The sequence below is a fragment of the Salvia splendens genome, chromosome 14, assembly GCF_004379255.2.
Source record: "Salvia splendens isolate huo1 chromosome 14, SspV2, whole genome shotgun sequence".
Taxonomy (NCBI): Eukaryota; Viridiplantae; Streptophyta; class Magnoliopsida; order Lamiales; family Lamiaceae; genus Salvia; species Salvia splendens.
Genome location: NC_056045.1, coordinates 27,693,418 through 27,720,991, shown reverse-complemented (window position 1 = coordinate 27,720,991; position 27,574 = coordinate 27,693,418). Strand labels below are relative to the sequence as shown.

The 27,574-nt window shown below is 40.1% G+C and overlaps 6 protein-coding genes and 1 pseudogene across 6 annotated transcripts; 3 read left to right on the top strand and 4 right to left on the bottom strand.

Moving 5' to 3' along the window:
- The first annotated feature begins 3,879 nt into the window (after window positions 1-3,879).
- LOC121763412 (organic cation/carnitine transporter 1-like) lies at window positions 3,880-5,929 on the top strand. Its single transcript, XM_042159423.1, has 2 exons — window positions 3,880-4,557; window positions 4,694-5,929. The coding sequence occupies exons 1-2, from the start codon at window positions 4,176-4,178 to the stop codon at window positions 5,899-5,901; spliced, it is 1,590 nt and encodes a 529-aa protein (XP_042015357.1). The 5' UTR covers window positions 3,880-4,175; the 3' UTR covers window positions 5,902-5,929.
- Window positions 5,930-6,741: 812 nt separating this feature from the next.
- On the bottom strand, window positions 6,742-7,426 carry LOC121763413. Its single transcript, XM_042159424.1, has one exon. It carries the CDS (start codon window positions 7,351-7,353, stop codon window positions 7,003-7,005), a length of 351 nt encoding a protein of 116 aa, XP_042015358.1. The 5' UTR covers window positions 7,354-7,426; the 3' UTR covers window positions 6,742-7,002.
- Window positions 7,427-7,731: 305 nt separating this feature from the next.
- On the top strand, window positions 7,732-9,727 carry LOC121763411 (pentatricopeptide repeat-containing protein At4g02750-like). The gene has a single exon (XM_042159422.1). It carries the CDS (start codon window positions 7,876-7,878, stop codon window positions 9,640-9,642), a length of 1,767 nt encoding a protein of 588 aa, XP_042015356.1. The 5' UTR covers window positions 7,732-7,875; the 3' UTR covers window positions 9,643-9,727.
- A 1,683-nt stretch (window positions 9,728-11,410) lies between these two features.
- LOC121764448 (probable carboxylesterase 18) lies at window positions 11,411-12,632 on the bottom strand. The gene is made up of 2 exons (XM_042160462.1): window positions 12,232-12,632; window positions 11,411-12,148 (listed from the first exon to the last, which is right to left on the bottom strand). The coding sequence occupies exons 1-2, from the start codon at window positions 12,630-12,632 to the stop codon at window positions 11,545-11,547; spliced, it is 1,005 nt and encodes a 334-aa protein (XP_042016396.1). The 3' UTR covers window positions 11,411-11,544.
- Window positions 12,633-13,815: 1,183 nt separating this feature from the next.
- LOC121764447 (xyloglucan endotransglucosylase/hydrolase protein 9-like) lies at window positions 13,816-18,685 on the top strand. Its single transcript, XM_042160461.1, has 3 exons — window positions 13,816-13,819; window positions 18,055-18,106; window positions 18,274-18,685. The coding sequence occupies exons 1-3, from the start codon at window positions 13,816-13,818 to the stop codon at window positions 18,683-18,685; spliced, it is 468 nt and encodes a 155-aa protein (XP_042016395.1).
- LOC121764618 lies at window positions 18,662-20,574 on the bottom strand (annotated as a pseudogene).
- Window positions 20,575-21,045: 471 nt separating this feature from the next.
- LOC121765424 lies at window positions 21,046-27,409 on the bottom strand. The gene is made up of 10 exons (XM_042161579.1): window positions 27,289-27,409; window positions 25,386-26,992; window positions 24,923-25,289; window positions 24,098-24,182; window positions 23,832-23,888; window positions 23,693-23,752; window positions 23,392-23,610; window positions 22,859-23,088; window positions 21,599-22,775; window positions 21,046-21,513 (listed from the first exon to the last, which is right to left on the bottom strand). Exons 2-10 carry the CDS (start codon window positions 26,902-26,904, stop codon window positions 21,103-21,105), a joined length of 4,125 nt encoding a protein of 1,374 aa, XP_042017513.1. The 5' UTR covers window positions 26,905-26,992; window positions 27,289-27,409; the 3' UTR covers window positions 21,046-21,102.
- Between the last annotated feature and the right edge of the window lie 165 nt (window positions 27,410-27,574).

Sequence of the window (27,574 nt, the reverse complement as noted above, 5' to 3'; positions counted from 1 at the left end):
TAGAATGATCGAGAAGGAGTGGAGAAGGATCTGTGCTGGCTTTGAGTTCTTGTGGCTGAGATTAAATGGGTTCCTGCCACGTGTCCATGCCTCATGTCCCCATATCTTTATCTCATCGACAGCAGCATTTGTGAGGATATTGTGGAAGATATTCAACAACCCAACTACTCACATGCCCTAAATTGATCAAATATAATACTTTAATAAATCAAGCAAATCTTTCCGAATTTTTAATTTTGCTTTGTTGGGAGACAGATATAATAATGATCTTGGTAGCCTTCACAACAGTTTTATTGATTGCACATATTATAATTTGTGGCTTAAAATAGATCTGAAAATCCAAGTTGTCATCTTGCAGTGAAAGCTGGCCATTGTGAATCTAAAAATAAGCAAATCCATTGGCTCTCTTGAGCTATGTTGGGAGTTGGAAAATCTAATCTAATTCAATATAATAATATATTTATATATAGTATTGTCAATTTTTATGTTTGTGGATGATATTGTTTCACGTTAAACAAAAATGAACTATTTTTAATTTATCTAGATAAAAATTCCGTTTGAATTAATAATTTTGTGGTGCTACATAACATAGATTTTTTCATCCACTTCATGTGGTGCAAATTACAATCTCCAGATATTTTTCATCCACAGAATGTGTAGGCCATTAAAATTGGTGTTTTGGATTGGAATTTTTTTTAGAAAAGAGTATTAGAGATTTAGAGTTCTACTAATGATTATTTATTCAATTTTCGTGCTAATTTTATTATATTCACTCCGGCCATTATCAAAAGTAATCATTGATGTGAATTTTAATGTAAAATTGAAATAAAAAGATAGATAAAGGAAATAAATAAATTACTAATATTGATGGAAAATGAGATCATCTCGATCGGTATATAAAATAAATATTATAAATGATTAAAAACTAATTTTATGGATAAAGTAAAATTGACAAATCTAACTATTGGTGGGGAAGTAATGAAGGAATATTACTCCTCCGTCGCACAAGAATATACACTTTTGTCTTAGCACGAGTTTTAATACATAATTAGTAAAGTAAGAGAGAGACATAAAGAAAAAATAACTAAAGTATTGTTAGTAGAGAATGAGTTCAACCTCAATAGAGAGAAAAAAGTTTTCAAAATCAGCAATTGCATATTCTTATGGGATGGACTAAAAATGAAAGAGTTTATATTTTTATAAGATGGAGGGAGTAATAGTTTTGTGTGGGTATGATATTGTTAATTTGGGCATTTGATTATAAACTTAGAAGATACTATCGAGTCGACGCATGTTTAATGTGTATATTGTAAAATGTTTAATGTGTAAGTATATTGTAAAATCTCAAAGAGTTTTGATGATGGTCTATGAGTCTTAATATAAAAGTGATAAATAGAGAATGTATTCCTACAAAGAAAGAATTTGAATTAATATTAGTGAAAAATGAAGATTACTATGATAAAGAAAAGATACTACTCTCTTCATTCCCCACTAATTATTCATTTTCACTTTTTACTAATCTCCACATTGCACTAACTTCTCTCACTCACATTTTATTATGAAACTAATATATAAAATTGAGATCCATATTCTACAATTTTTTTCTAACCACCCTCCTTTACATTTTTTAAAATTTGTGCCGGAGCCAAAGTAATTATTAGGGGATGGAGAGAATATTATAAATAATTAAAAAGACTAAATTTTTGGACAAACTAAAATGAAAAAAAATCTAGTTAGGGACTATTAGTTTTGTGTTAGTGTGATATGTTAATTTGGGTATTTGATTAAAAAGATGCTTTTGTGGTATAGCTGTCAACGTCATGTCTAATGTGTTGTAAAATCTCAAAATCAATTGTGTACTATTGTGACATGAATTGATAAAGATAACTATTGAAGATAAAATGTGATTTAATTTGCCCAATATCTTGTCGTGGGGGTCCTGGGTGATATGATTGCTGAAATTAAATATCTATATGTAGAGAGATCATACATACATTTAATAATTTATTCTTTTTTTTTTATACATTTGATCAAACTAGTTTGAACTGAAATCCCATACAGTAGCAAAAGAAACTACTCCTATTAAAAACTAAAAAAAAAAATCTCATTGTGACACCAGACACGCACGATTAATTGATAATCATACATTGATAATTCCATTAGTCAATTATATTATTCTATATTTCCAATTTTGGTGCGTTCTATGATGCGTGGCACAAATCCAAAAATGGAAGTTTTGAAATGTCTCCAAAAAAATTGATATTTCATGAAAGTTATGATCAGTAAGCCCAACTTAGAAGTAAAGTCTTGTTACGATTGGATTTATTTTGCCAATACATATATGCAGAATTGTAGGTTACTTATTGGTGCATTAGGACAGATATGTTATCCAACAATTGCAAGATAAAATTATGAAATTGATACTCCTTGTTTTACTAATATAAAAGTATCAAATAGTATCTGTTACTAACCCTCCTTTATTTTATCTTTTTCACTACAAAAGGGATGTATAATGCTTATTAATATTGAGTTAGCCTGATGCTATATGGGCCCAATTTCATAGATAGTAACTGAGGCCCACTGCATTAAACCCACGTTAAGGGATGTCAAAAGGCCCGAAAGCAATAGACCGACTCGAATGGTCATAAAAAAAAGGTTATAATCGAAAATTTATAATTAAAAAAAATTGTTTAGCCCAAGACTGAATTAGCTCGAAAACAAGTGTGTGGGCCCAATTATTTATTACTCATTCCGTCTTCATTAGAACTGCTGCGTTTTTTTGGGCTTAAGAGCATCCGCATCGGTATCTCGATGCGGGCTAGACGAGACCGCATCGAGACACCGATGCGGATGCTCCGTCTCGTCTCGTAGCCCGGGGGAGGGGCGGTTGGCGGGCTGTCTCGCCATGCGCGTCGGCTACGAGGCGAGCAGCGGTTGGGGCGTGACGCCCACTCGCCGGCTCTGTGAGCGGGCGTCGATTTTAGGCTATTTTTAATTATTATTTTTTTAAATCAGAAAAAATAGAAAGTTTTTTTCGGCCGTCTTTTTTTAAATTTTTTTTTCTTTTTTTCCCACATTCATCTATAAATAACACTACACACACAATTCCCCCATCATTTTTTCCACACACACTACACTCTCACAAATACTATATCATCTCTCTTTCTCTCTTAAATTATGTCTTTTTTATTTTAATTTTTAAAGATTTTAATTATGTGTTTTTTTAGGATTTTAAATTGTAATTTTCTTTTATTTAATGAAGTGTGTTTTTATTAATTGAATTTGTTGGAAATAAAAATAAAAAATAAAATTGAATGAATAGTTAAGGGATGAGATGATTAAGAGATGGAGGGATGCATGTGCTATCTCTTAGTTAAGAGATGAGGTAAAAAGTGCAGTGGGACCCATGAATAATTAAGGGATGAGACGGTTAAGAAACGGTATTGAGACATGAATGTGGATGACCTAAGATTTTTAAGAATGTGATGTTTAGACCTAATAAGTAGGGATAGAATAGGATAGAAGAGAAAATAAAACAAACAATTGAATAAAGAATAAAGTATGTGAGATAACGACGTGAGAAAAATTAAACATGTTATTTTTTGTCATTAAAAAATAACTCAATTATAATGAAACAACAGATATAAGAAATACCAATATAACTCAATTATAATGAAACAACAGATACTAATATAGTTGGATATAAGAAATACCAATACTAAAAATTTAGAAATATATAGTGAGTGACAATATGGGATCATCATCCTGAAGCTCTTTCTCCAATAATCTTTCTAGCTCTACTATCTCATCACATAGTGTAGAAATTTGATTGGATTAATTCAATCTTGAATCTGGAACACAAGTTTATAACAAATAATGCAGTTCTATGTCATTAGTTATTGCACTGAACTAAAAAGCATGATGACAATAACACTAGCATAAATAATCTGTCTTACTCAGATTGCCACTTCCTTGGAATAAAAATGCTACCTTTTCTTAGTGGAATACACATCAAGAAAACAACCCACTAAACATCAGCCATATGTGATCCAAACCCCAAACATAATGCAAATATAGTCACTGGCAAATGGCAATCATCCTCTTCTTTACTGTTATAAAAAGGTCCCTTTTCAAGAATCAGACAACACTGACATACACACACATTCTTGTCTGAAATGGATGAGGAAAAACACCAACTTGTGGGAAAACAGAATGGAGTAGGGAACAAGCTGACAGTGGATGAGGTGGTGGAGGAATACGTGGGATCGTTCGGATTCTCACAGCTTGTGCAGGTCACCTTGGTGTCCATCGCTCGGATATTTGATTCCCACTGCACCCTTGTCACCATCTTCACTGATGCTCAGCCGCAGTCATGGCGGTGCATTGGCCATGGATGCAGTGGCGAAGCGGCTGCTTCTGTTTGTGGGTTGAAGCCGGGGACTTGGGAATGGAGTGGTGGCAATACAAGCTCCACCATTGCTGAATGGGGGCTGGTGTGTGACCGTAGATTTCTCGCTGCTCTGCCTACTTCGGTTTACTTCCTCGGTTCCCTCATAGGTTTGTCTCAACTCAACACTGCTAAATAGAGAGAACTCGTTTTTTTTTTTGCATAAAATGAGATTTGATAATGTTATCGCATCATGCATCAAGAAAAGGCTTCTTTTTTAGTGAGTTTTACCATATTTGTTGACAGGCTCTGCAGTGTTCGGCCGCTTGGCGGATGGATGCTTAGGCCGAAAAAGAGCAGTGCTTGCTTCATGTCTCCTAACCGCTGCTACCATTTTCCTGACTTCCTTCTCCCCGAACATATGGGTTTACTCTCTTCTCCGTTTTGCAAATGGGTTTTCCCGAGCAGGCATCGGGATATGCAGCTTGGTGCTCTCGACAGAGACCATTGGCCGAAAATGGCGCGGCCAAGTTGGCCAGTTTGGATTTTTCTTCTTTGCAGCAGGGTTTCTGTCGATCCCCTTGATTGCTTATCCGACCAGAAATTGTTGGAGAACTTTGTACAGGATAATTTCAATCCTTCCACTTCTTTACTCGATCTTCATACTAATGCCCTTTGTAGCAGAGTCTCCGAGGTGGCTACTTGTGAGGGGAAGAAGCGAAGAAGCTCTTGATGTGTTGAGAAGATATGCAGGAATGAATGGAAGAGAGTTGCCTCCGAATCTGTGTCTCCTGAAGCCAACGTCTACTAATGAGACAATGACTTCGCGCAAAGGAGAAAATAACGCATCGCCTATTGAGAGACTGTGGAATACTAGATGGGCTGTGAGAAGGATGACAATGGTTATGCTCACGGGTTTTGGGATTGGTTTTGTATACTATGGTGTTCAACTCAATGTTGAAAACCTCAACTTCAACCTCTACTTTACTGTTGCCATAAACGCGATGATGGAGATCCCAGCTGTTTTCATAGGCAGTGTGCTGCTCGCCTTTACAAACCGCCGCATGCTCTTCTCCACGTCAGCTTTTTTAACCGGAATTTCCTGCATCCTCTGCATGTTTTTCTCAAGAACAGGAGACAAGAGAAAAAGAGGAAGCTTACCTCAACTGATGATCGAGGCAACTGGTTTCATGGCAGCTTCGACTGCATTCGATGTGCTGTATATCTATTGTGTAGAGCTATTCCCTACAAATGTGAGGAACTTCTGTGTTTCCATGCTGAGGCAGTCATTGATGCTGGGGGCCTCGATTTCTCCTCTGCTGGTTGTGTTTGGGAGATCAAGCCCATCTCTCTCTTTCCTCGTATTCGGGGTGCTGTCCATAACCAGTGGCTTTTTGAGCTTGTGGCTGCCTGAAACCAGAAATTCTCCTCTCTATGAAACTCTGGAGCAACAAGAAGAGGAAGAAATGTTAGGATCTGAGTCTTTGGAACTGGGAAAGAAGGTGCAAATGTAAATGTGTATTAGTGCACCATACTTGAAGTTTCTCCTTAGAAACAGAAGATCAAAGCAGCAATAAGTCACTTGGCTTTGCTCGATTGACCTTCAACTGCGATTCGTGAATCCTGCCTTTTTACTCTCAATTTACAAAAAAAAACAATGTCATGTGCATGCATAGAGTATAAATCAAGCAAAGACTGCTTCATAGATTCGATACAAATATGTATATGCAAAAACAAACGCTGTCATTATGTAACATCGATAAATAACAGCTGAGGTAAATCTTGAATGAAAAAGTTCAGGTTAGGCACTCAGTAATCCATGGAGTTTATCACAATCTGACAAAATTTAAGCTCAAAATCAAGTCATTGCTGGAGAAAGGAACCTCAACCTCGAGACATACAAGGCCTTCTAGATACGCGATACATCTAGATCACACAAACCCACAAACACACAAGAAAAAGATGCATCCGCAGTTAATCATCAAAAAGACCAGTATAAACATCACCCAAAGAAGATGCCAAAACATCTTTAGGCATTCCTTTGGTCTGCAAGAAGCAATCAAGAACACAGCCACAACAAAATTCAAAGAAAAACTTCCCATAGAAGTCAATAAGCTTAGCTGATCAACCAATTCACATCATGTTCTCCCTCACTACTGCAATATGCAGTTCAAACCAAACCTATCTATTATATTATCAAAATTCTCTTCCAATTTGGTACAGCTGCAAACTTACATAGGGCGAATCGTGCACCTCGACTTCTGTTGAAACAAATTTACAACATACAAAACAAAACTATAGTTTCAGACCTTATAATATAGATTCATTCAATATAGCTATAAAAAGCCCACAAATCAAGCAATTTCCCCCAAATACTCAAATATTGTAAGTCAGAATCAATATTCTCCATAGCTAAAGCATCAAAACACAATAACAGAATACAGAAAACCAAAAACCCTAATTTTGCGATTAACATCAGAAAAATTGAAAAACATAATCAACAACTTCTATTCAACAATACCGATCGGCCTTCTTCTTCTATTCATCATCAAACAGTACATTAGTTCAATCGAATCCAGTGCCAAACACAGCTACATAGAAATCATAATCAAACTTCATTTACAATACCGATCGGCCTTCTTCTTCACCCGATCATCTAGGGCTTCCTCGACCGATTTCGCCTTGGCCTTGGCGGCGTCGTACCCGAATTTCTTCGTCTCGACGGGGAACAGCTCGTCGTACTTCATCTTCTTCATCGGGTCAATCGTGTAGACATCGGCGGCGTCCGTGGCCTGATCCACGACGCTGATGCTCGGATCCTCGGACGGAGCAGCGGCGTCGTCTTGGAGCTTGCTCTTGTTCCTCTTCTTTTTTTTCTTCTTGTCTATGGCTTTGTCGCGGGTGGCGAGCTCGCCGCTCTTGAACGCCAGCCTTCCGCCCCTCACCCTCTCGTACGCTTCTGACATCCTCAGCTGAATGAAGAATTCTTCGCAAGGTTTTGCACTTTTGCTTCTCTCTCTATATATAGATATCGTGTTTTGCTTCTATATATATATCCAAATCGAATTTCAATTTTAGGATCTAAAAACATTCAATTTGCGGCGGTTTAATCAATATAAATTAAATTAATTATAAATAAAATTGGGTTTGTACAGTTTCTATTCAAATAAAAAATGCGCGGTCTCTGCAGACATCGGGCGGCGATCGGAGGCGGAGCATCAGGGAGACTCCACATAACGACGCGAAACGTCGTCGTATTCTGGGAACGTAGCTCTATCTATAAGAGAAAAAACACAACCTCCGCTTCTGCAATTTCAAATTTACAAGGGAGTAGCTTATTGCGGAGTGGATTCTCGAAAATTCGTCCAGCTGAGTATAATTCAATCATCAAAAGGACCAGTTCGAGCTCAATTTATGACTACAATGTACGATTAGGGGAATTGAGTAGACGAGGAAATGTTAAAGGAGCGCGAAAATTCTTCGATGAAATGCCTGAACGGGACAAGGTGTCGTATGCTTCGATGATAAGTATTTATCTTAAGCACGATGAGTTTCACAAGGCTGAGAGTCTCTATTTTGAGATTCCTGAAGGGATGAGGAGCATTGTGGCAGATTCTGCTATGGTGGATGCTTATGCTAAGGCCGGTAGAATGAATCGAGCGAAGGAGGTGTTTGATAAAATGCCTGAGAGAAATGCGTTCTCATGGACAAGTTTGATCTCGGGGTACTTTGAATTAGGGGAAGTTGATGACGCTGTCCAGCTTTTTGGGAGAATGCCTGATAGAGAGAAAAATGTGGTTACTTGGACAAGTGTGATTGCCGGGTTTGCACGAAACGGGCTGGTTGATGAAGCTCGAGATGCTTTTGATCGGATGCCTTTGAGGAATGCCGTGGCGTGGACCTTAATGATCAAAGCATATGTGGAGATTGATCGGATTGATGAAGCGTTTTCACTCTTTCGTGTGATGCCGGAGCAGAATTTGTATGCTTGGAGTATTATGATAAGTGGGCTTTTAAATGTGAATAGAGTTGATGAAGCCAAAGAACTGTTTGATTCAATGCCTTGGAGAAATGCTATTTCTTGGACCACCATGGTCACGGGTCTTGCAAGAAATGGGATGACTGAGTTGGCAAGGGAATACTTCAACCAAATGCTTAACAAGGATGTTGCAGCATGGAATGCAATGATCACAGCCTATGCTGAGGAAGGCCGTATGGAGGAGGCCAGGGAACTTTTCAACATGATGTCTAAAAGAGACATCATCACTTGGAATACAATGATTGGTGGTTATTCCAAGGGCCGCCATGAGGAAGAAGCCTTTCGCCACTTTGATTTGATGCTTCAAAGTGGCATTAGGCCGAATGAGTCGAGTGTTACCAACCTTCTGACTTCGTGTGGAGGTATGATGGGTGTAGTTCAAGCTCACGGGCTCATTGCTCGCCTTGGGTTTGAGATGTTAACTCCAGTGGCTAATGCTTTGATTACGATGTATCATAGAAGCGGTGATGTCATCTCAGCTCAAATTGCTTTCCAAAATCTTGATGCAAAGGATGTTGTCACTTGGACTGCGATCATAGTAGCGTATTCTAATCATGGGTATGGGATACAAGCTTTGCAGGCATTTGCTCAGATGCTACGATTAGGGCACAGCCCGGATGTGGTTACCTTTGTGGGAGTCTTGTCAGCCTGTAGCCATGCTGGTTTTGTCAAAAAAGGTCGAATGCTTTTTGACTCCATGAAGAGAGGTTATGGCTTAGAACCTACACCAGAGCACTACTCCTGCCTCGTTGACATCCTGGGGCGAGCAGGGCTTGTTAAGGAGGCTGTGAAAGTGGTAGAGGAGATGCCTCCTGATAAATGTGATAGTGTAGTTCTTCAGTCCTTGATTGGTGGTTGCAGGTTGCTTGGTGCTGACGGAGTGGCTGATCATATTGGTGACGAACTGATCGAGCTTGATCCAGCCTGCTCGGGTGGATATGTGCTATTGGCTAATCTGTATGCAGCAACTGGGAAATGGGATAAGTTTGCACAGTTAAGGAAGAAGATGAAGGAAAGAGAAGTCAGTAAAGTTCCCGGTTTCAGTCAAATAGAAGTTAATGGCAAGACTCATGTGTTTTTGGTGCGTGATGGAGCTCATCCTGAACTGAAGGAGATTTACAAGTTTCTTGATGAGAAACTCACCCCCGAGGTGAAAGATTTTGGGTATGAAATCGCTATTTTATCTGCATTCTCTACACAATCGAACTCCTTGTAGAGCACATTGAGGTGAATATTACTTTTGTTATATCCCTATGAATTTGATCGACCATTTGTTTGCTTTAATTATAGATTAGGTAATGTTGAAACTGATGCAGGTGAATTTGGGGGAGTTGTGTTTGTTATTCTCACCTTTGTTCGATAGTGATTTCATTCATGCAACAGGTTCGATCTCCAGCAACCTATAAATGCTAACAAGATGATTTTTTTTCCAAATTGAGCAATGACAGTTTCATACATGTATCACATTATTCTCTAATTTAAAGAACAATTACATTCTGGTTTACATTTCTGCAGATTTTTGAAAGTATTTGTGAAATTCAATTGGAGTTTACTTGTTCCCGGTCGAAGTTTGTCACATCATCAAGCAACAAAGCAAACTCAGGCAGTTCCAGCAATGCATAGGAAGCATGAAATGCATTCGGATTCTCAACATAACGTCTGTCCCAATCCGATCTGCCCTCATACAACTGCCAAATTAGTTTGGAAGTCAAGATTCGTAAGAGCTGCATAGTTTTCGCCCCTCAATCAAACTAGGGATGTCAATTTAGCCCGCAACCCGTGGGCTGGCCCGAATAGCCCGCCAAATTTATAGGGTTAGGGTTGAAAATTTTCAGCCCGATAAAATTACAGCCCGATTAGCCCGCACCCGATTAACCCTCAACCCGTTAGGGCCAGACCCGAAAACCCGATGGGGCTGGCCCGGAAACCCGATAAAATTTCTATTGTTTTATTTGTTTGACTCTAATTCGACACTTCATTAATTATTTTATAATATAGATTACTGAAAAAATAACTTTCCATTTTATATATTAAATATATAAATTATATATATTAAGTTTTATTAATATAACAATAGATAAATGGATTAGAAACTTCAAATTCACTAAAAAATATATTTAAATTTCTAAACATGCTTTAAAATTTCTTAATGTTTATGTTTTATTTTGCATAAATCTCAAATATTAGTATTTGATCATGTTTATGTTTGAGTTTAAACATATATCTCAAATTTATCATAATTAAATATTTTACATTTTATAAATATAACTAATTGTAATCATTATTTATTAGATTGATCGCATGTTAATTTTATCGGTAACAACCCGATTAACCCTATGGGCTAGCCCGAAATCCGAGCTTTTAGGGTTAGGGTTGAACTTTTATAACCCGGAAAAATCACAGCCCGACTAGCCCGCACCCGATTGACCCGAAACCCGAATAGGGTTGGCCCGAAACCCGGTGGGCTGGCCCGATTGACATCCCTAAATCAAACAGGTTGGCTGCAGGGTGGTCTCTGTCCACCCCCTCCTCCGGTAGAAAGTCCCACCTCCGTCCGAGCACTCAGATGATCCTCACTTTACCAACCTTGCTCAACTGATATAACTGTCACATGATGGGCTATGTTCCCTCCAACGAAGCATCTACCAGTGTCAGCATTGGCAGGTAAAACGTCTTACATCGATAAATTTGAGCACATCTAAGCCATCATCGTATTGACTAGGGTGCTTGAACTCAGGGGCGACGCTGGAGACCTTGGAGTCAAGGGCATACTTGTTGAATCCAACGCTGTATAAATTAAAGTACTGTTTGGTAACTAAATTTCTCTAATCTAATTCATATATACTTCGTTTTACATGAAACAAATGTAATACTGTATTAATTTAGGATTCATACTAAAAATTGAACAAAACACAATTTTTTGAATCAAATTAATTTTTAATCACGGAATCTATGCAGTTGAACAATTGTGAAAGGTGAGCTTCATATTAGATGTATAAAGTACTCCTATTAACTAATAATATTCTCTTACATTCTGATATACTACATATTTTATGTGCGCACGAAATCTCTTTTCTCCTACATATATACGTGCATCCACATCACAGATCGACCAAATTCAACTTGAGTTGACTTGTTCCCGGATGAAATCCATCACGTCATCAACGAGCAATTTAAACTCGGGCAATTCCGGGAATGCATAAAATCCATGAAACGCATACGGATATTCAGCCACCACCACTCGCTTCCCGCAACCCTTCAACCACTCCACATATCTCCTGTCCCAATCCTGCAGCGGATCATTCCCTCCCACAACCACCAAACTCGCCGGAAAATCAAGATTCCTAAATTGTTCATCTCCGCTGGCAAACACATGAGCCGCAGGGTGGTTCCTGTCCGCACCCTCCGGCAGAAATTCCCTCCAATACGCATCCGTTGCGTGGACACTCAGCACCGGCACCTTCGTCAGCCTCAGCTCTGAATCCGTCCGTTCCTCGCCTCCAAAAAAAGGCTGCAGCGCCAACATGCCGGCGATTCTTAGTTGACTAAACTGATCGGCCTGTTCAGCTGCTCTAACCGTCACGTGATGGGCTATGTTGGCCCCTGCGCTGTCTCCGCCGATGAAACATTTTCTGACGTCAGTGTTTACATATATGAAGTCATTGTGTCGTTGATCGATGAATTTGAGGGCATCAAAGCCGTCCTCGTATTGGCTGGGATACCTTCTTTTATCATAATAATAATAATAATAAAAAGGTTAAAATTATAATATACAAATTGAAAAAAAAAGCCCGGGGACGATCACCTGTGCTCGGGCGCAATGCGGTAGTTTACGGATGCAACGACAGCAAGGAGTCGTGCAGCCAGATGGCTGCACATGTCGTCAAAATACACGGTGTCGGGGCCGTACTTATTGAATCCTCCTCCGTGGAAGTACACTATAAGGGGGAGCGGGCCGGTGGCGCGTGCAGGGGTGAAGAGGCGGAGCCAGAGATTGCGGGAAGGGTCGATCACGACGTCGGAAGTGGAGACATGGACATTGTTAATGCATTTTTTGGCGGGTGCGGAGGTTTTGAGGTGGAAGAGGTTGAAGAGGCGGCGGTTGATAGTGCCGTCGGAGCGTGAGCTGATATATTCGATCAGATGCAATAGCAAAAGCTTCAATCTTGTTAGCAATGGGAGTGAAGGAGATTTCATGTTGTTCATTTTTATTTTTATTTGTCACATTATTATAGTAGAAGAAGTATGAACTACTGCATGAAATAGAGGGAAAGGTCTAGATGAGAATCCAGCTTTTATTTCTTATTAGCAATAAATTTTGACAGCTGCAATTGCCACAACTTGTTGTAGATAAGATACTAATACTATTTTCTTATCGTTTTGTTCAAAATCTATCTCCCAATGTACACCTGGCAAATTTTTGCTCTATTCTTCAAATTTATATTCAAATGACAGTATACTAATGATGGGGTACGTACTAAACAAGCCCAATAGCAGTGACGGCCCATCAGCCCAAAGCCCAAGGAAGAGTATCAGTTCGGCATTACCAAAGAGTTCGGCCCCAGCCTACAGCTCGGTAAAAGCCGACCAATCAGTTCGGCATTACCAAAGAGTTCGGCCCCAGCCTACGGCTCGGTAAAAGCCGACCAATCAAGCTCTACTCTCAGATCGGCAAAAGCTGCTCGGCAATAGTTCAGCAGTTCGGTCTCAGTATTCGACCGAACTGGGAGATAGTGGACCCATGCAGAACCTCCACGACCTCCACTACACGATCTATTTCGTGGTGGACCCATGCAGGATCTCATGACCTCCACGACATCCACGACATACTTAGTGGTGATGTAAGCCACGACCTAGTTAGTGGTGATGTAAGCCACGACCTAGTTAGTGGTGATGCAAGCCACGATCTTAGTTCAGTGTATAAATAGAACTTAGATCAGATAGGAGAGGGGCTCGAGAGATCAAATATCAAATAGCAAGTCTGTATTGTAAGCTGTAGAAAACAGATCAAGCAATACAACTCTGCCTTCTTTTCTTCCCGTGGACGTAGATTTACCTCAGTAAATCGAACCACGTAAATCTCTGTGTCGTGATCTGCATTTTCCTGCATTCATCACCATCAAAAATTCGCCAAACCATCAACTAACTTTTTTTTAATAATAATACTACCTCCCAACGTAAACGTGGCAAATTTTTTCAAATTTATATTCAAATGACAGTATACTAAAAATTTATATTCAAATGACAGTATACTACTCCTTCAGTCACAAAATATTGTCCATGTTTGATTCGCCACGAATTTTAAAAAATATGAAAAAATTGATTGGAAAAGTTAGTAGAATGTAGGCCCCATAATTATATATTAGTTTTATAATAGAATGTGAGTGTAATGGGTTAGCAGAAAGTGAAATCTATTGACCAAAAATGGAAGAAAAAAAGAAGTAAAAGTGGACAATAACAAATGATATTTTGCAAATTGACTATTTATAAAAGTTAATTGTGGTACTAAACATGCAATCGGAACACCTCTTTTCAAAGATATCCGAAGTCTCAGTTTATTGAATAAACATGCAATCGGAAAACCTCTTTTAAAGATACCCGAAATCTCAATTCATTGAATAGAGAAGAAACGTTTTTACCATTTAATCTATATTTTATCATCCATTTTATCATAAGTAAATAAAACCTATAAATTTGTCGGTGTTCGGTTGTGATTCTTGTGAATTTTCACATCTTTAATTATAAACGGGTAGAATACTACTTACTCCCTCCGTCCCACATAATTTGGGACACTTTGACCGGGCACAAGTTTTAAGAAATATAATAAAAAGTGCGTTGAAAAAGTTAGTGGAATGTGAGTCCCACTTTTATATATTAGTTTTATAATTAAATATGAGTAGGAATGAATTAGTGGAATGTGGGGTCCACTACCAAAAATGGTAAAAGTGAAATGGGTCAAATTATGTGGGACGGTCCAAAATGGAAAACTGAGTCAAATTATGTGGGACGGAGGGAGTACAATTTAATAAAAAAAATAAAAAAAAGGGTCCGGCCCGTTGGGTGATTTTTCTACTCAATTTTGGTAGCATATGCTAGGTGGGTACAATGACCGGGCCTATCAATTTAAAGCTAGTATGGGGTTTTCTATTGATTTACGGCATTAGCAATGGATCGCCCTAAGGCACGCCCTATGCACTGCCAAATCATCATTTTTATCCTCCTACCCTCCCACCTGAAGTGGGGCGCCCTAAAGGATGCCCTAAGGCGCGCCCTATATGTTTTACTATTATTTAGTTAATTAATTTATATGTTTTCAAATATATAATGCAAACTAATTAAAAAACACAACGAGTAGCTAAAAACCGGCGAAGACTGCATTGATTAACAAAAGTTACACAATTCAAGTTGGCTAATCTACGTAATTCCCAACTCCCGGCGCAGCTCATCAATCAACCCCTGGAGGTATTCGGCTTTGGCGAGGTCCGTACACTTCTCGAGGGCCTTGTGCGTCTGCAACAACGTCCGCTCCATCGAGGCTCTTGCCAACCCCACATACGCGGCGGCCGTCGGGCTCGGGACCGGGAGCGGCAATGGGGTGGCGGCGGTCGAGGATGATTTCGCCGTCGCCTTCCCCTTGTTCTTCGCAGCCTTGACGCCTATGGGACGCCGGGAGGACATCGGTGTGCCGGAACTCTCCTCCTCCGTGTACGTCCGGTTGAGGTCCACCGGACGAGTTTCGCTTTCGCTGATCATGTAACCACCAGCGGCGGTGGTCTTCGTCCTCTTTGTCGCACTGGTGTGCAGAATCCCGCCTTGAAACTTCTGCTTGTCCCTCAAGAGCGCCCAGATGCCCAAATGCTTGAAGTCGCCGTACAGGGACTGGTACGACAACAGTGCTCTATCGCGCACGTCGCTCAAGCTCTGGTCGCTCCCCTGCTCCCTCGCGCACTTCTCGTACTCCGGTGCGAACAGGTTGACTTGCTTCTTCACCTGATCCCAGTGCTTGCGGAGCTGCTCCCGTTGGCGCTTGTGCGGGCTCGGCGGCTTCGCCTCATTGTAGCGCTCGACGATGCGCTCCTAGTACGCGAGCTGCTTCTGGTTGTTGGCGAATATCGGGTCCTCCGATATATCCACCCAACACCTCGCCAAGACGAGGGTTTCATCCGGCTGGTAGTTCGTACGACCGAGGGTGTACTCTTCATTCATTGCCGGAGGTGGCAACTTGTTCGTACGGTGCCGGATCCGCTTCTTTTTTGCGGGGGCGGTAGCGGCGGATGGGGTGGCGGCGGCAACGCGGCGGGAGGGGGCGGCGGGTCGGTTTGGAGACGGCTCCATGTCAGACAAATCATACGAATCCGTACTGAATTCGGGATCGTACTGCGCATTGGCGTCGAACGGCCGATATTCGTCGGGTTTTGTACCCGGCCAACGCGCATCACCACTAAACATCGGACTATTGGGACTTGAATCCATTTCGTAGTAAATGTGAGTTTCGAGAGTGGAATCGTGAAATGAAATGTTACAAATGAAGCCGAGGTATGGGGTATTTATACAAATTTTTCGAATTTAGCATTTAAAAAATAAAAATAAAAAACAGGTGTCATCGTCCGCGGAGCCCACAATGGTGCCCGATGGCGCGGACGATAGGCCATCGTCCGCGCTTCTTCCGCGCCCGAAGCTTAGGGCTGGGCGTAGGGCGTGCCATCGGGCGGGCACCCACAATGGAGCCATCGGGCGCGCCCGAGGACGATGGCACGCATCGGGCGTGCCATCGAGCCCATTGTGGGTGCTCTTATTTCGATATTTATGTTGGGTAAATGTCTAATAAGTTAGGAAGTTAGTCAAATCATGATCATTTTATATTTTTCAAAAACCGAATAAAAATAACAATACGAATTATCTCTTTTAGAGTTTTCTTATGGTCTATATGCAAGGACGGATCTAGGAATTTATATGAAGACGGGCAAAAATATATATAGACAATATTTAAGAGATTTAAGAGGGGCAATTAGTGAGAAATTAAAACAAATATATGAGGTGGGGCATTTGCCCATGCTAACTATTAGCTGGATCCGTCCCGGTCTATATGTACAAATTTGAAAGACATGGTATACACGTGTGTTGATTTAAATGTTCGTGGCATATATGTGTGCTAACTAATGACCATTTAAATCACAAAACATGATCATATTTGGATATGTCCCGTAAAGCTTTTAAAATGGTATACTAAATCTAGGAATTTATGTTTTTTGCAATAGTGTCATCTGCATACAAACGATGTGTTTAGTGGTACTCAAAACGACGTAGTTTTAGTAAAATAAGTGTTCTTTCTATTACTGTAAATAAATTTGGTATATTTTTCCACTCCCTCTTCTCTTTGTTACCTCAAACACTCTACTCACAAAGATGAAAGCGAAGTGAGTGTGTGAGATTGAGATACAATGGAGATTAAGTAAAAAAAAAAAAGAGATGAAAAGCCAAAGCAAACAAAAGGGAAAACAAGAAAAATTTATTTTAATAATGCAACAATGTATTTTTTTTATCATTAGTGTGTTGCCGAAAGAGTTCGTTTTGTCCACATTTATATTTTTGGTTGACACACCTGCCTCGGTTTATCCTAAATTAAGAAAGATGAGTTGATCACCAATTTTTCAAGCTTGGTGATTTATGATAAGTATTTTCAAAAAATGTAGAATCAATCATATTTCATTAAACTTGATGATTTATTTGACAAAGTGTTATCGGACAATATCATTTTATCTTCTCGCCATTTTTTCCACGTAAATATATATTCTGGTTGACAATTACTAAACTAAGCTCTTAAAACTCTCCGACATCATAATATAATAAATGTTCTTTAGGATGATTTTATTGTTATAGTTTACTACTCCCTATAAATTAACATAAGAAATTCTCATTCTAAATCTTTTTCAAATGTAATAAATATTGGTTGATCCGTTCTTAAATTCTTCCTTTTATTTTTTCTTAAGGAAAGCAAGTTAATTAGTCTGGATGAAGCTTGATTTATTCTAATTAAAAAATTATGTTTATTTTTTTTTTCAAGCGAATGTGTATTTTAATTATTTACCAACCAAAAAGTAATCAAGATTCTTTTATTTGTCACTTTTAATACTTTAAACATTAAAGGATGTATTTAGCCAAATTGAAGAACAATTACCGGAAAATGGTTGCAAAATGGTGGTAATTCGCCGGATTTTGCTCGGATTCGTCGGAAATCGCCTGCCTCGCCTGCTTCGCCTCTTTCGTCGCGTTTCTGCCTGATTCTGCCTTCTGCCCGTTTTAAAACTCAACTAACGACGCATAAGTATTATGCGTCGCTAACTAAAGACGCATAAGAGTTATGCGTCGCTATTAAACGACGCATAAGTATTATGCGTCTCTAATAAACGACGCATAAGTGTTATGCGTCTCTAATAAACGACGCACAATGGTTATGCGTCATTAACTAACGACGCACAATGATTATGCGTCGTTTAATAGCGACGCATAAGGATTATGCGTCTTTTTGTTAGTGACGCATAAGAGTTATGCGTCACTCCCTGAAGCGGAATACGACTAATGCTCTTCATTAAAATGGAATTCCATTAAAATCCTTTACCAAAAAAAGAATTGATCCACTTCCACACTTACTCCTTTCTGTGGAATCGTCGCTCCATCTTGTAATTAACCATTGCTACTTTTTGTTGATCACTTGCTATTTTTTTAAGTTAATCTTGTTAATTTTGCGAGGACATTTTTTTAAAAAAGGCTAACCAATCGAATTAAACCTATTTTCGTTTAATTATGAATCTTCTTTTTAGTAGAATTAATTTCCATGCATTATTAGGTTTCTTGTGGATGATATTCCGATAAGAGAATATGCAAACAAGGAGAGGAAAGGAAAGCCATATCCGAGAAAGCAGGCGATGGGGATCTACGGGTCTTTGTGGAACGCGGACGACTGGGCTACACAAGGAGGGAGGGTGAAGACAAACTGGACCAACGCTCCATTCGTAGTCACCTTCAACTCCTTGGAGATCGACGCGTGTGCTTTCTTGTCGGACAAAGCAGACGACGTTGATGCAGTGGCAAAGTGCGGGAAGTCAGGCCAGTTTTGGTGGGATAAACCGGTGGTGAAGGAGGAGCACAAGAGAAGGAGAAAACAGCTCAAGTGGGTTCGTGACAACTTCTTGGTTTATGATTATTGTAGAGATGTTGGCAGGTTTCCCCAAGGATTACCCAAAGAATGCCATGGTTGATATAGTGTGTATTTGTGTGTGTTTTTTTTTCTTTAGAATTGTATTTGAATAAGTGTGTTTGCTTTCAATTCGAAAGCTTGTGTTGTGTTTCAATGTGAGTTCTTGTCAATGAAATTTCAAGATTTGAATCTATAGACTAATCATGAAGAAATTCGACGGCAGCTCGAAACATTGCATTTGATAGAATTTTCCGATACTCGTGGGCCGACAGTAGGGTTGGCCAACCTCGCGCGACCCCATCTAATCCGTCTCACCGATCTCAACCCAGCTCGTGCCGGGCATTTTCTTGATATCCCTAATCTCCAACCACTCTCTCAATCGTCGAAATCCGCAAAAGTATTGGACATCAACACGTAAGTCGAGGGATCGTCCCGATCGGCCGCCAATGCTCCCTTTGCGGCCCGTCTCGCCGTCTCCACATCCTCGTGGAGACAGCAAGCCCCGAGCAGCGTCTGCCAGACGACGGCACTCGGCTCGAACGGGATGCGGAGGATCAGCTCCTCAGCCTCCAGTATTCGCCCCACCCGGCCGAGTAGGTTCACCATGCAGACGTAGTGATCCTCGCTCGGCACAATCCCGAATTCTTCTGTCATCGAAGAGAAATATGTAAGCCATCTTTCGATGAACCCCCCTTGGCTGCACGCATACAGCAGCGAGACGAGTGTGATGTGATTAGGCCTCTCCCCCTGAGCTCTCATCTCTTCGAAAACGTTGAGAGCTTCCTCCGCCTCCCCGTTCTGCGCGAACCCCATGATCATTGTCGTCCACGACACGACTGTGCGATCTCTCATCAAGACGAACACCCTCACCGCACCATCCATCTGCCCGCCTTTCGCATACATGTCAAGCAGGGCATTTTCAACACAAACATCAACTTCATCACCTAGTTTAGCCACCAAAGCTTGCAATTTCAGCCCTTCATATCGAGACTCGAAAGACTAGCACACGCGTTGATCCCCGTTGCTAGAGTGAATTTGTTAGGTTGAATCCCAACCCTCCTCATCCTCCCGATCACCCTAAGCGCCTCCGTTGTCTCACCACAGTTGAGGCAACCCGTGGCCATCTGAGTCCAAGAACACACATCCTTCGACGGGATCTCATCAAACGCTAGAAAACCTTGGTTTAGTCTGCCGCTTTTCAAGTACATATCCACCAAAGCATTGCCCACACATCTCTCCCTTCCATGACCTGATTTCACAAGGAGGGAATGGACTTGCAGCCCGGATTCAAGGGCCGACAACTCAGCCAACGCATCCGGTTTCACACCTTCGAAGAGCATCCTACGCCAAAAATTAGGTATCGAATCACAACCGAACTTCAAGAAACCGTCGAATACAGCATTCCACGACACGACATCTCTGTCAAGGCACGCCTCGAAGAGACGAACAGCTTCATCAAACTCACCATGCCTTATCAAAGTAGTGAGCAAAGCATTCACCAAATACACATTGTTCTCGAATCCGAACTTGATCACCATCGCAAAAACTTCGAAAGAGGAGATCAAGCCGAAAATCTCCGAAAAGGAGCAAGCTTGGAGCACGCTCACGAAGGTGAACTCATTGGGGCGAACGGAGCTCCTGTGCATAGCTGAGAAGAGAGAGAGTGTTTGAGAGGGGAATCCCTTTTGGGCGAAACCGGCAATTAGGGCAGTCCAAGAAACCACGTTTCTTTCAGGTATTTCGTCGAACAGTTGGAGGGTGTCTGCGGTGTCCCCACATTTGACGTATGAGTTGATGAGATGGTTGTGGATGAAGATGGAATCTGGCTCGTGATCAGATGCTTTGATGAGTTTGGCGTGGATTGATTTGGCTTTGGGAAGATTTGAAGTCTCCACGCAGTGTGGTTGATGAAGTTGTTGTGTTAAACCTTCTTAGATGAGAAAGTAACATTAGTTAGTGTATATGTAATGTGAATTTGAATAGAAAGTGGTGATGGGCTAATCTCCTATGGCTATTATACAACAACTAATGTGTAGAATCACCAGCATTCGGATTTCGGTTTGGATTACACAAAAATTATACTACTTCATATGCAAAAATAATATAAACCACGAATTTGAGAGGTTATTAATGAGACGTGTATAATTAAAGAAATTTAGTTTTTTCTGTTTAAAAAACTATTCAAACTAAGCAAAAATCCGAATGTTTATGTAAGTTCGTTAAAATGACAATCATCAGAAAAATGGATAGTTAGAAGTTCGTGTATTTGAAGACATAATTTATAATTTATTATATGAAACCAGATTTAGGAAAGCTTTATGTATTTAAACACAATTTCCTTATTATATTTACTTTGCTTTATGTTTAACTAATAGCATTTCAGATAATAAAACAAATGTTCATTTCTAGTACACTAGTAACTGAGAAATTTGGCCTTTTCATTATATGCAAAAACTATAAATAATCATAAATCATCAGTTAACCAAATTCAACCTTAGCAACATTCTTTGAATTTTCTACAATGGTGGCAGCGTTTGAGTTAGAATTGGATTTGCAGACACGTTTTCTGGGAGTTCTTGATGGAGTGCCGCCGCTGAGATGCTTAGATGTGCGTTTCTGCATCTTGCCGGAGCCCTTTAAATCAACGAGAAATTTATCGCCTCCTGCCCTAGTACCAAATGGTCCAAATTCATATGCATTCTTGGGGTTTGATTGAGAAGCAGGAGGGCAAGAATTCAGATTCAGGGAGAGTGCATTCGGCTTCACATGAAGCCCGGTGGTATCCAATCCGATCGAGCATGCTTCTGATGTGCTGCAAGGATTGCTTCCGTGGTCATTCTGGAGCTGCCTGTCGTCAATATCTGCATCTGTTTCATCTAGGTGCATTTCCTGAAACGAATTTGTAAAGCTTGTAAGAGGGATCGAACCATTTCTTAGTAAATCAGAAAACTTCTGCAAATTAAAGAATCATTACCTCATTTGGCACGTTGACAACTTTTTCTGATTCAGAAGTACTCTCTGCTTCTGAATCGGCCATCTCCTCACACTCAAACTCGACGTTTTCCCCAAACTCTTCCTCAGAGTCGCTCAACTCTTCCTGTTCCATTACAATTTCTGGTAGGGACTCATCATGCATGTCGTCAGCCACTTTCCTACTTCCTCTGTTTCTAGGAGTAGCCAGTGGAGTCTCAGTTGAGTCGAACTGATTGCTCATCACACCTGGAGTATAATCTTTAGCACTTTCAGATTCTATGACACCAGATGCGGGAGCTGCTAGTGATCTGCTAGTATCACGTATAATTGTATTTCTGCTTTCTCGATTCTTGGCTGACAAACTGAGGTGGATATTCAAGTCTAGTTCATTGCCCTTTTTACCAAGGCTGCTGCCGTTCGTACCTGAAGCACTTGAATTACCATCTACAGATGCCTTACTCGTTGAGGAAAGATGATTCCAAATTGGAGGCTTCGACGCTGCAGTGGGAGGAAGTCTGCCAGCAGGATGTGTAGCTAAAGAATTTGTACCCACATCATCAGTTCTCTGTAAAAGTGGATGAAATTCAACACCGGATGGTGCAGCGTTCTTTTCAGGAGGCTTGGATGACTTGCTAAGAAAGTTCACAGCATCTCTTATATGCCGGGGGTTGTGAAAAAGACTGAGACTTAATTGTGGTTGATTTCCTGGAAAGAAAGAGAACGAACTAGACGTGCTAGGACTGCTGGGGTAGTAAGGCAATTGACAATCCTGAGGTGCCTGGAATAGAAGAGGATGCATCTGAAGATCTGAGTCGCCTCTCTCTACTGTAAGTTTGTTAGTAGCGACATCAGAAAGATTTCGCTGCTGATTTTTAGTAGTAACATTAACATGTATGTTCCTTGTTACTCCAGATTGCACGGAAGAGCCAACTCCCACTTGCATATTGCTCCCAGCATGCAAAGTCCGATTTTTTGCCATCAAACCAGCATTTCTCATAATATTGCCCGAATCTTTTGCAGATGTGATGGCTTGGGAGTTCTTAAAAGCTGATTGTGACATAATTCGAACGGATGGAGGCAGATTGACAGGAGGCAAATCAGGAGCTAATTTGACCAGGCGTGCATTATTTGGTTTCCGAGCACGGTAGGGCCGCATAACTATTTCGGAAGTGGATGGCCTAGAAATTACAGAAACTTATCTGAATGTCAAGCACGTAATACAGAATGCCATGAAAATTTTATTGCAGAACCAGGGGAGTACCTTGAAGCAAGTACAGACTTATATATTGGGGGTCGGATGTCTCGATAACCAGGTTTATCTTTCACCAGAGAACTCTCCTGGGATAGCAGGCCACTGGGAAAACTGGAAGAAGCATGGTTTTCTGGCATCCAATCTGCCAGAAATGCTTCATGGACATATGCTTCATCTTCTTTGTCTATGTGATTATCTCCACTGTTTGTTTCTTCAACAGCATTATCAGAGCTGTCACCCTGAAATTTAAGTATTTATGGATCAACAACAAAAGAAAGATTTAGATTGTTTTTCGACGACATGAAAATGTCACCATAACAATTTACTGGTCACATTGCATGGCATGCACACCCAAAATTTAATTTTTATACAGCATCAGGCAATATGGATGCTTGATATAGCTAAATACACAATAAAGGAGCGGTATGAATTACTGATTGATGATGACAGCAGCTAATATGAAAACCAACTTGTTAACAAATATGGAAATCCATTTGAAAGGGAACAAAGACTTAATTAATCGAGTTCAGAAGTAAATAAACCTCTTTCTCAGATGATGAATGCCAACTTGAGGGAGAAGGTTTGCTACTTTTTCTTTTGAATTCATACAGACGACGCTTTGCCTTCTTGTTCGCATCAGATTTATATGATTTCTGGGTACCAGTAGCAATGCGCCACTGCCTCGGAAGCAAGGAGGGATCTCTATAAGGAAGAAAGAATCTCCATATGGACATAAAGTCGAGTTTAAACTTTTTCAATCCCTGAATCATTAGAATCATTTAGCCTCCAGAAAAATGTCATGTAAAACTTTGCAAAACTAAATTTAGTCATTCGGGAGCATACCAGTTCAATACGAGCAATTTCCTCCAAGGTCAAGGGGGCGTTTTTTATCCTTCTCACAGACTACAAACAAACAAGTTACTTACTAAAACATGATGGAAGATTTGAAGCATAGCAAACAGCATCACAAATAGTCACAAACCTTTATTGGATTTTCTGGTGCTTTTGATGATGCACGATTCTTTTGCCTCACAAAAATCTGTTTTGCAGTAAAAAGGATTATTTTCTATAGACACAATGCCAGAGATTTAATGTCATACACTCTTCAGATGGAAATGTTAAAAGTTGACTTCAAAAGTTCTATGCAAGAATTGTGCACAACACATTGTTAAAAGTTGACACACTATATCCCCAGAAAATACACAACATTTCAGTCTTTAAATTACAGTTCACAGTAAAATAGGTTACCTGATGCCTAGATTTGCAAGGAAGAAATCGCTGCTGTATAGCTTTCCAGTCAGTATTGTATTCCATCAAACCCAAGGCTAGTAATCTGTAAGTTCCATATCCAGTTTGTAAGGCATAAATGAAGAAACAAATATGTACAGGTTCATAAATAAAAATGAGGATCTTTGTTAACTGATGCTATTGCTACAACCTTCCCATCAAACAATATACTCCCTCCGTCCCGCCATAAGTGAGCCACTTCTTATGGGCATGGATTTAAGGAATTCATATTTAAAGAGTTAAAGAGGAAATAGTAAAGTATGAGAGAGGGAAAAGTAGAGGAGTGAAAAGAATAAAGTGGCAAATAAGCAAGAGAGAGGATTTTTTGCTTAAAAGGAAAATGGTTCACTTATGGTGGAACATCCTAAAAAGGAAATTGGCTCACTTATGGTGGGACGGAGAGAGTATATATGATACATTGAGCACATATTTGGTTACATGTATCCACAGAAATTTCCAAAATAGGAAACCTGCATCCAGGATTTTAGAGAAGCTTCCGGAGTAGTACTTATAGGGAAACAGACATGATATATAAGTGACATAACCACTCACGTGCCAACATACATAAAAGATCAAAGATTGCAAGCATTGACCATGAATATGACAGTATCTAAGGGCAAAATATTTGCGTGATTCTACAGGACACCTAAAACACTTTGTACCAAGATTTTTTTGCGATTATGAATGGTTGAAAATGCAATATTTAATTAGAACAAGACGAACGTACAAAATTAATGAATGTTAAAATGTTGTATGATGTATAGTAAACAAAAGCATACAACTTACTCATCCTCAGCATCGGTAAAAAGTACCCGAGTAGTAAGAGAAGCAGGAGCTGGCTTGTGAGGATAAAGGGCAGGATTAAACAACGACCAAAACCTCTGAGCTAGTCCAGCAATTTCCTTAGGAACAGGAGCAACTGGTTGATTTTTGGCCCTTTCAAGCAGAGTTGTGGCCATATTCTTCTTGGGCAATCGATGGCTGGCAGAGGGTGAAGGCGCCTTGTTAGAATCTAGGGGAGTGTTCTCCTCCATTTCTCCTTGACCAACAGACTCAGGGGAACATAGGTAATTGCGAAGAGGAAATAAGGGCTCCTTTTGACCAGGAGTCTCAAAACCATGTTCAATTTGATGGCGTTCATATGCACGCACAGCTGCCAATCATTTTATAAGTATGAAAATGCATTAATATACAAGTTGCAGACAATATTTTAAAAGTAGGACAAAAGTATGAATCATATATGATATACCAGAAGAAACATCATCAATATAATTTTCAACTAGTTTGAGTGGAGCTACATCTGTGACAGACAGCACTGGACCACAAACATAAGGAACCCATGAGTGGTATTCTGGAGTCTGAGAAGAGCCTGCCTGTTCATCGGAGTCCAGCTCTCTGTTGCTTCCACATGGAAGATTCTGTTGTGCAATTTTATTGCCATCTGTAGACGGAAGCATGTTCTGATTCCCATCTTGCACAGATGGATGGATATATGGGGGGAAGAAGCAAAAGCTCGGATATGGAACTGTTCTCCACGCCAGAGCTTGATCACGTTTCTGAACCATCTGTATGGCTAATTCCTTAACTTCGGAAGCAATATGGCTTTTCCCAGGCTCAAGAACAGATAACGAGAAAACCTGAATAAGTAGTTGTATGTGCTCGTGAATAAGGCAATGCAATTGCCCTATCTGATGTGGGGTGAATCCATAGGTGTAGCCATTATTTACAGGAGGCATATGGGTTGAAGAAAAGTTGGGTGTTAAGTGTCTCCCTTCTGCAGTTGATAAGGATTCAATTGATGCAAATGGCAAGAGTGGTCGAAGTGGTCTACTCAACTGTCCTGCTAACTTCTTGCTGTGTTCAATGGAGGCTTTTTGGCTTCTATTCCGCCTAGTCGTTCTTCGTTCTTCAACCTCCTCTGGTTCACTTTCTAGTGCCTCTTCAAGTTCAAGCTCAAAGTCAGCATCATTTTCTTCATCTTCATCATCAGCATTTGCATTCTCTTGCAAATTCTGGGAATCATCACCTCTTAAAACAGCTGCCAAAAATTTTCTATATTCCTCTTCATCATCAACATTTTGCAGATCATCTTCATCATCAGTTTCTTGAAGGAAAGTTTCAAGCTCATCAAGTGTGAAACTTGCAAGAGAATAACGAGCCCTAGTTCGCATACAGATGGCACCCTCAGCATCCACATCAACCATAAATTTCCTGGAATCTGTTGCACTGTCAATATCTACTTGTCTGGTTAATCCATTCTCCTTGTCAAACAGTGATCCATTACCAGATTGATTTACCAATGAGGACTCCTTCTCTGTAGTTGAAGAATAAATAAGGTCCAAATTTTTCCCATCTTCTTTTCCAGAAGAAATTACTGCATTCATCACATTTTCATCGCAGTTCTCAACATCCCCACTGGTGTCCCTGTGTTTTCCAGACTCGTTACCAACCACAGCACATTGCTTTCCCTTGCTATCAGCAACATCCAAGTCCAGGTCTTCAACTTCAGAACTCAAACTTGAGGAAGCTTCCATTGAATTTGTCTCTTTTAAAAAAGGATTGAAATCCGCATCTTCATCCTCGTCCTCTTCCTCAGCCACATCTGTGTTTCGGTTACCATCCTCCAATTCGTTCTCTTCATTCACCTCATTCTCATGTTGCAAAGCATCTTGGTCCGAGGCTTTAGATAAGTTAAAGCAATCAACAACAGCATTGTCCGGATTCGGGTCTCGAACTTCAGTAGATGCTGACGTAGAACACCCCGACATTTTGATCAAACGATATGTTCAGGGGCTACAAACAATGCATAGAACCAAAACAACCCCTTCTCTAAATAACTTGACTGAATGATTCAAACTGCGAAAATTAATAACCAATAAACTGAATTCAATTTTATCATTCGTGTTGAATAGAAAAACAGAATCTCAGAGGATAAATAAATATTCTGCTCCAGCTCAGAGTCTCAGACATTTACCCCCAAATTACATGCTAAAATCTATTAAAACAACGAGTGATATATTGCATAACCCTAATCGACTACGCTTTGTAGTTTGTAGCAATGCCATAACCACAGCAGTCAGAATCGAGGAGAGGGAAAATTGCCCTTTTGAAGGAACCCTAATTGGTGGTTAAAGCATAAAATCAGAACATACCAAGAATAGATAACTCAACGGCGGCGGTATCTCGGTAACTTCTCCGTCGGCCGGTGATCGCCGTGATTTCGTCGTCGTTTCTCGTTTCTGACATTCTGTTTTCTTCTCTATTTTATTTTCCCCTTCCTTTTTTCACTATTTTTAATTTTTATTTTAGTGGGAAAAAAAAAACATACTGCGATAGGATGGGCCATTGATTGAGCCTATTTGTTCTAATATTTTGGGCTTTAGCAGCTGGGCTCAATGTATTAAAAGATAAATAAATGGTGTTACAGTAGTAAGTTTT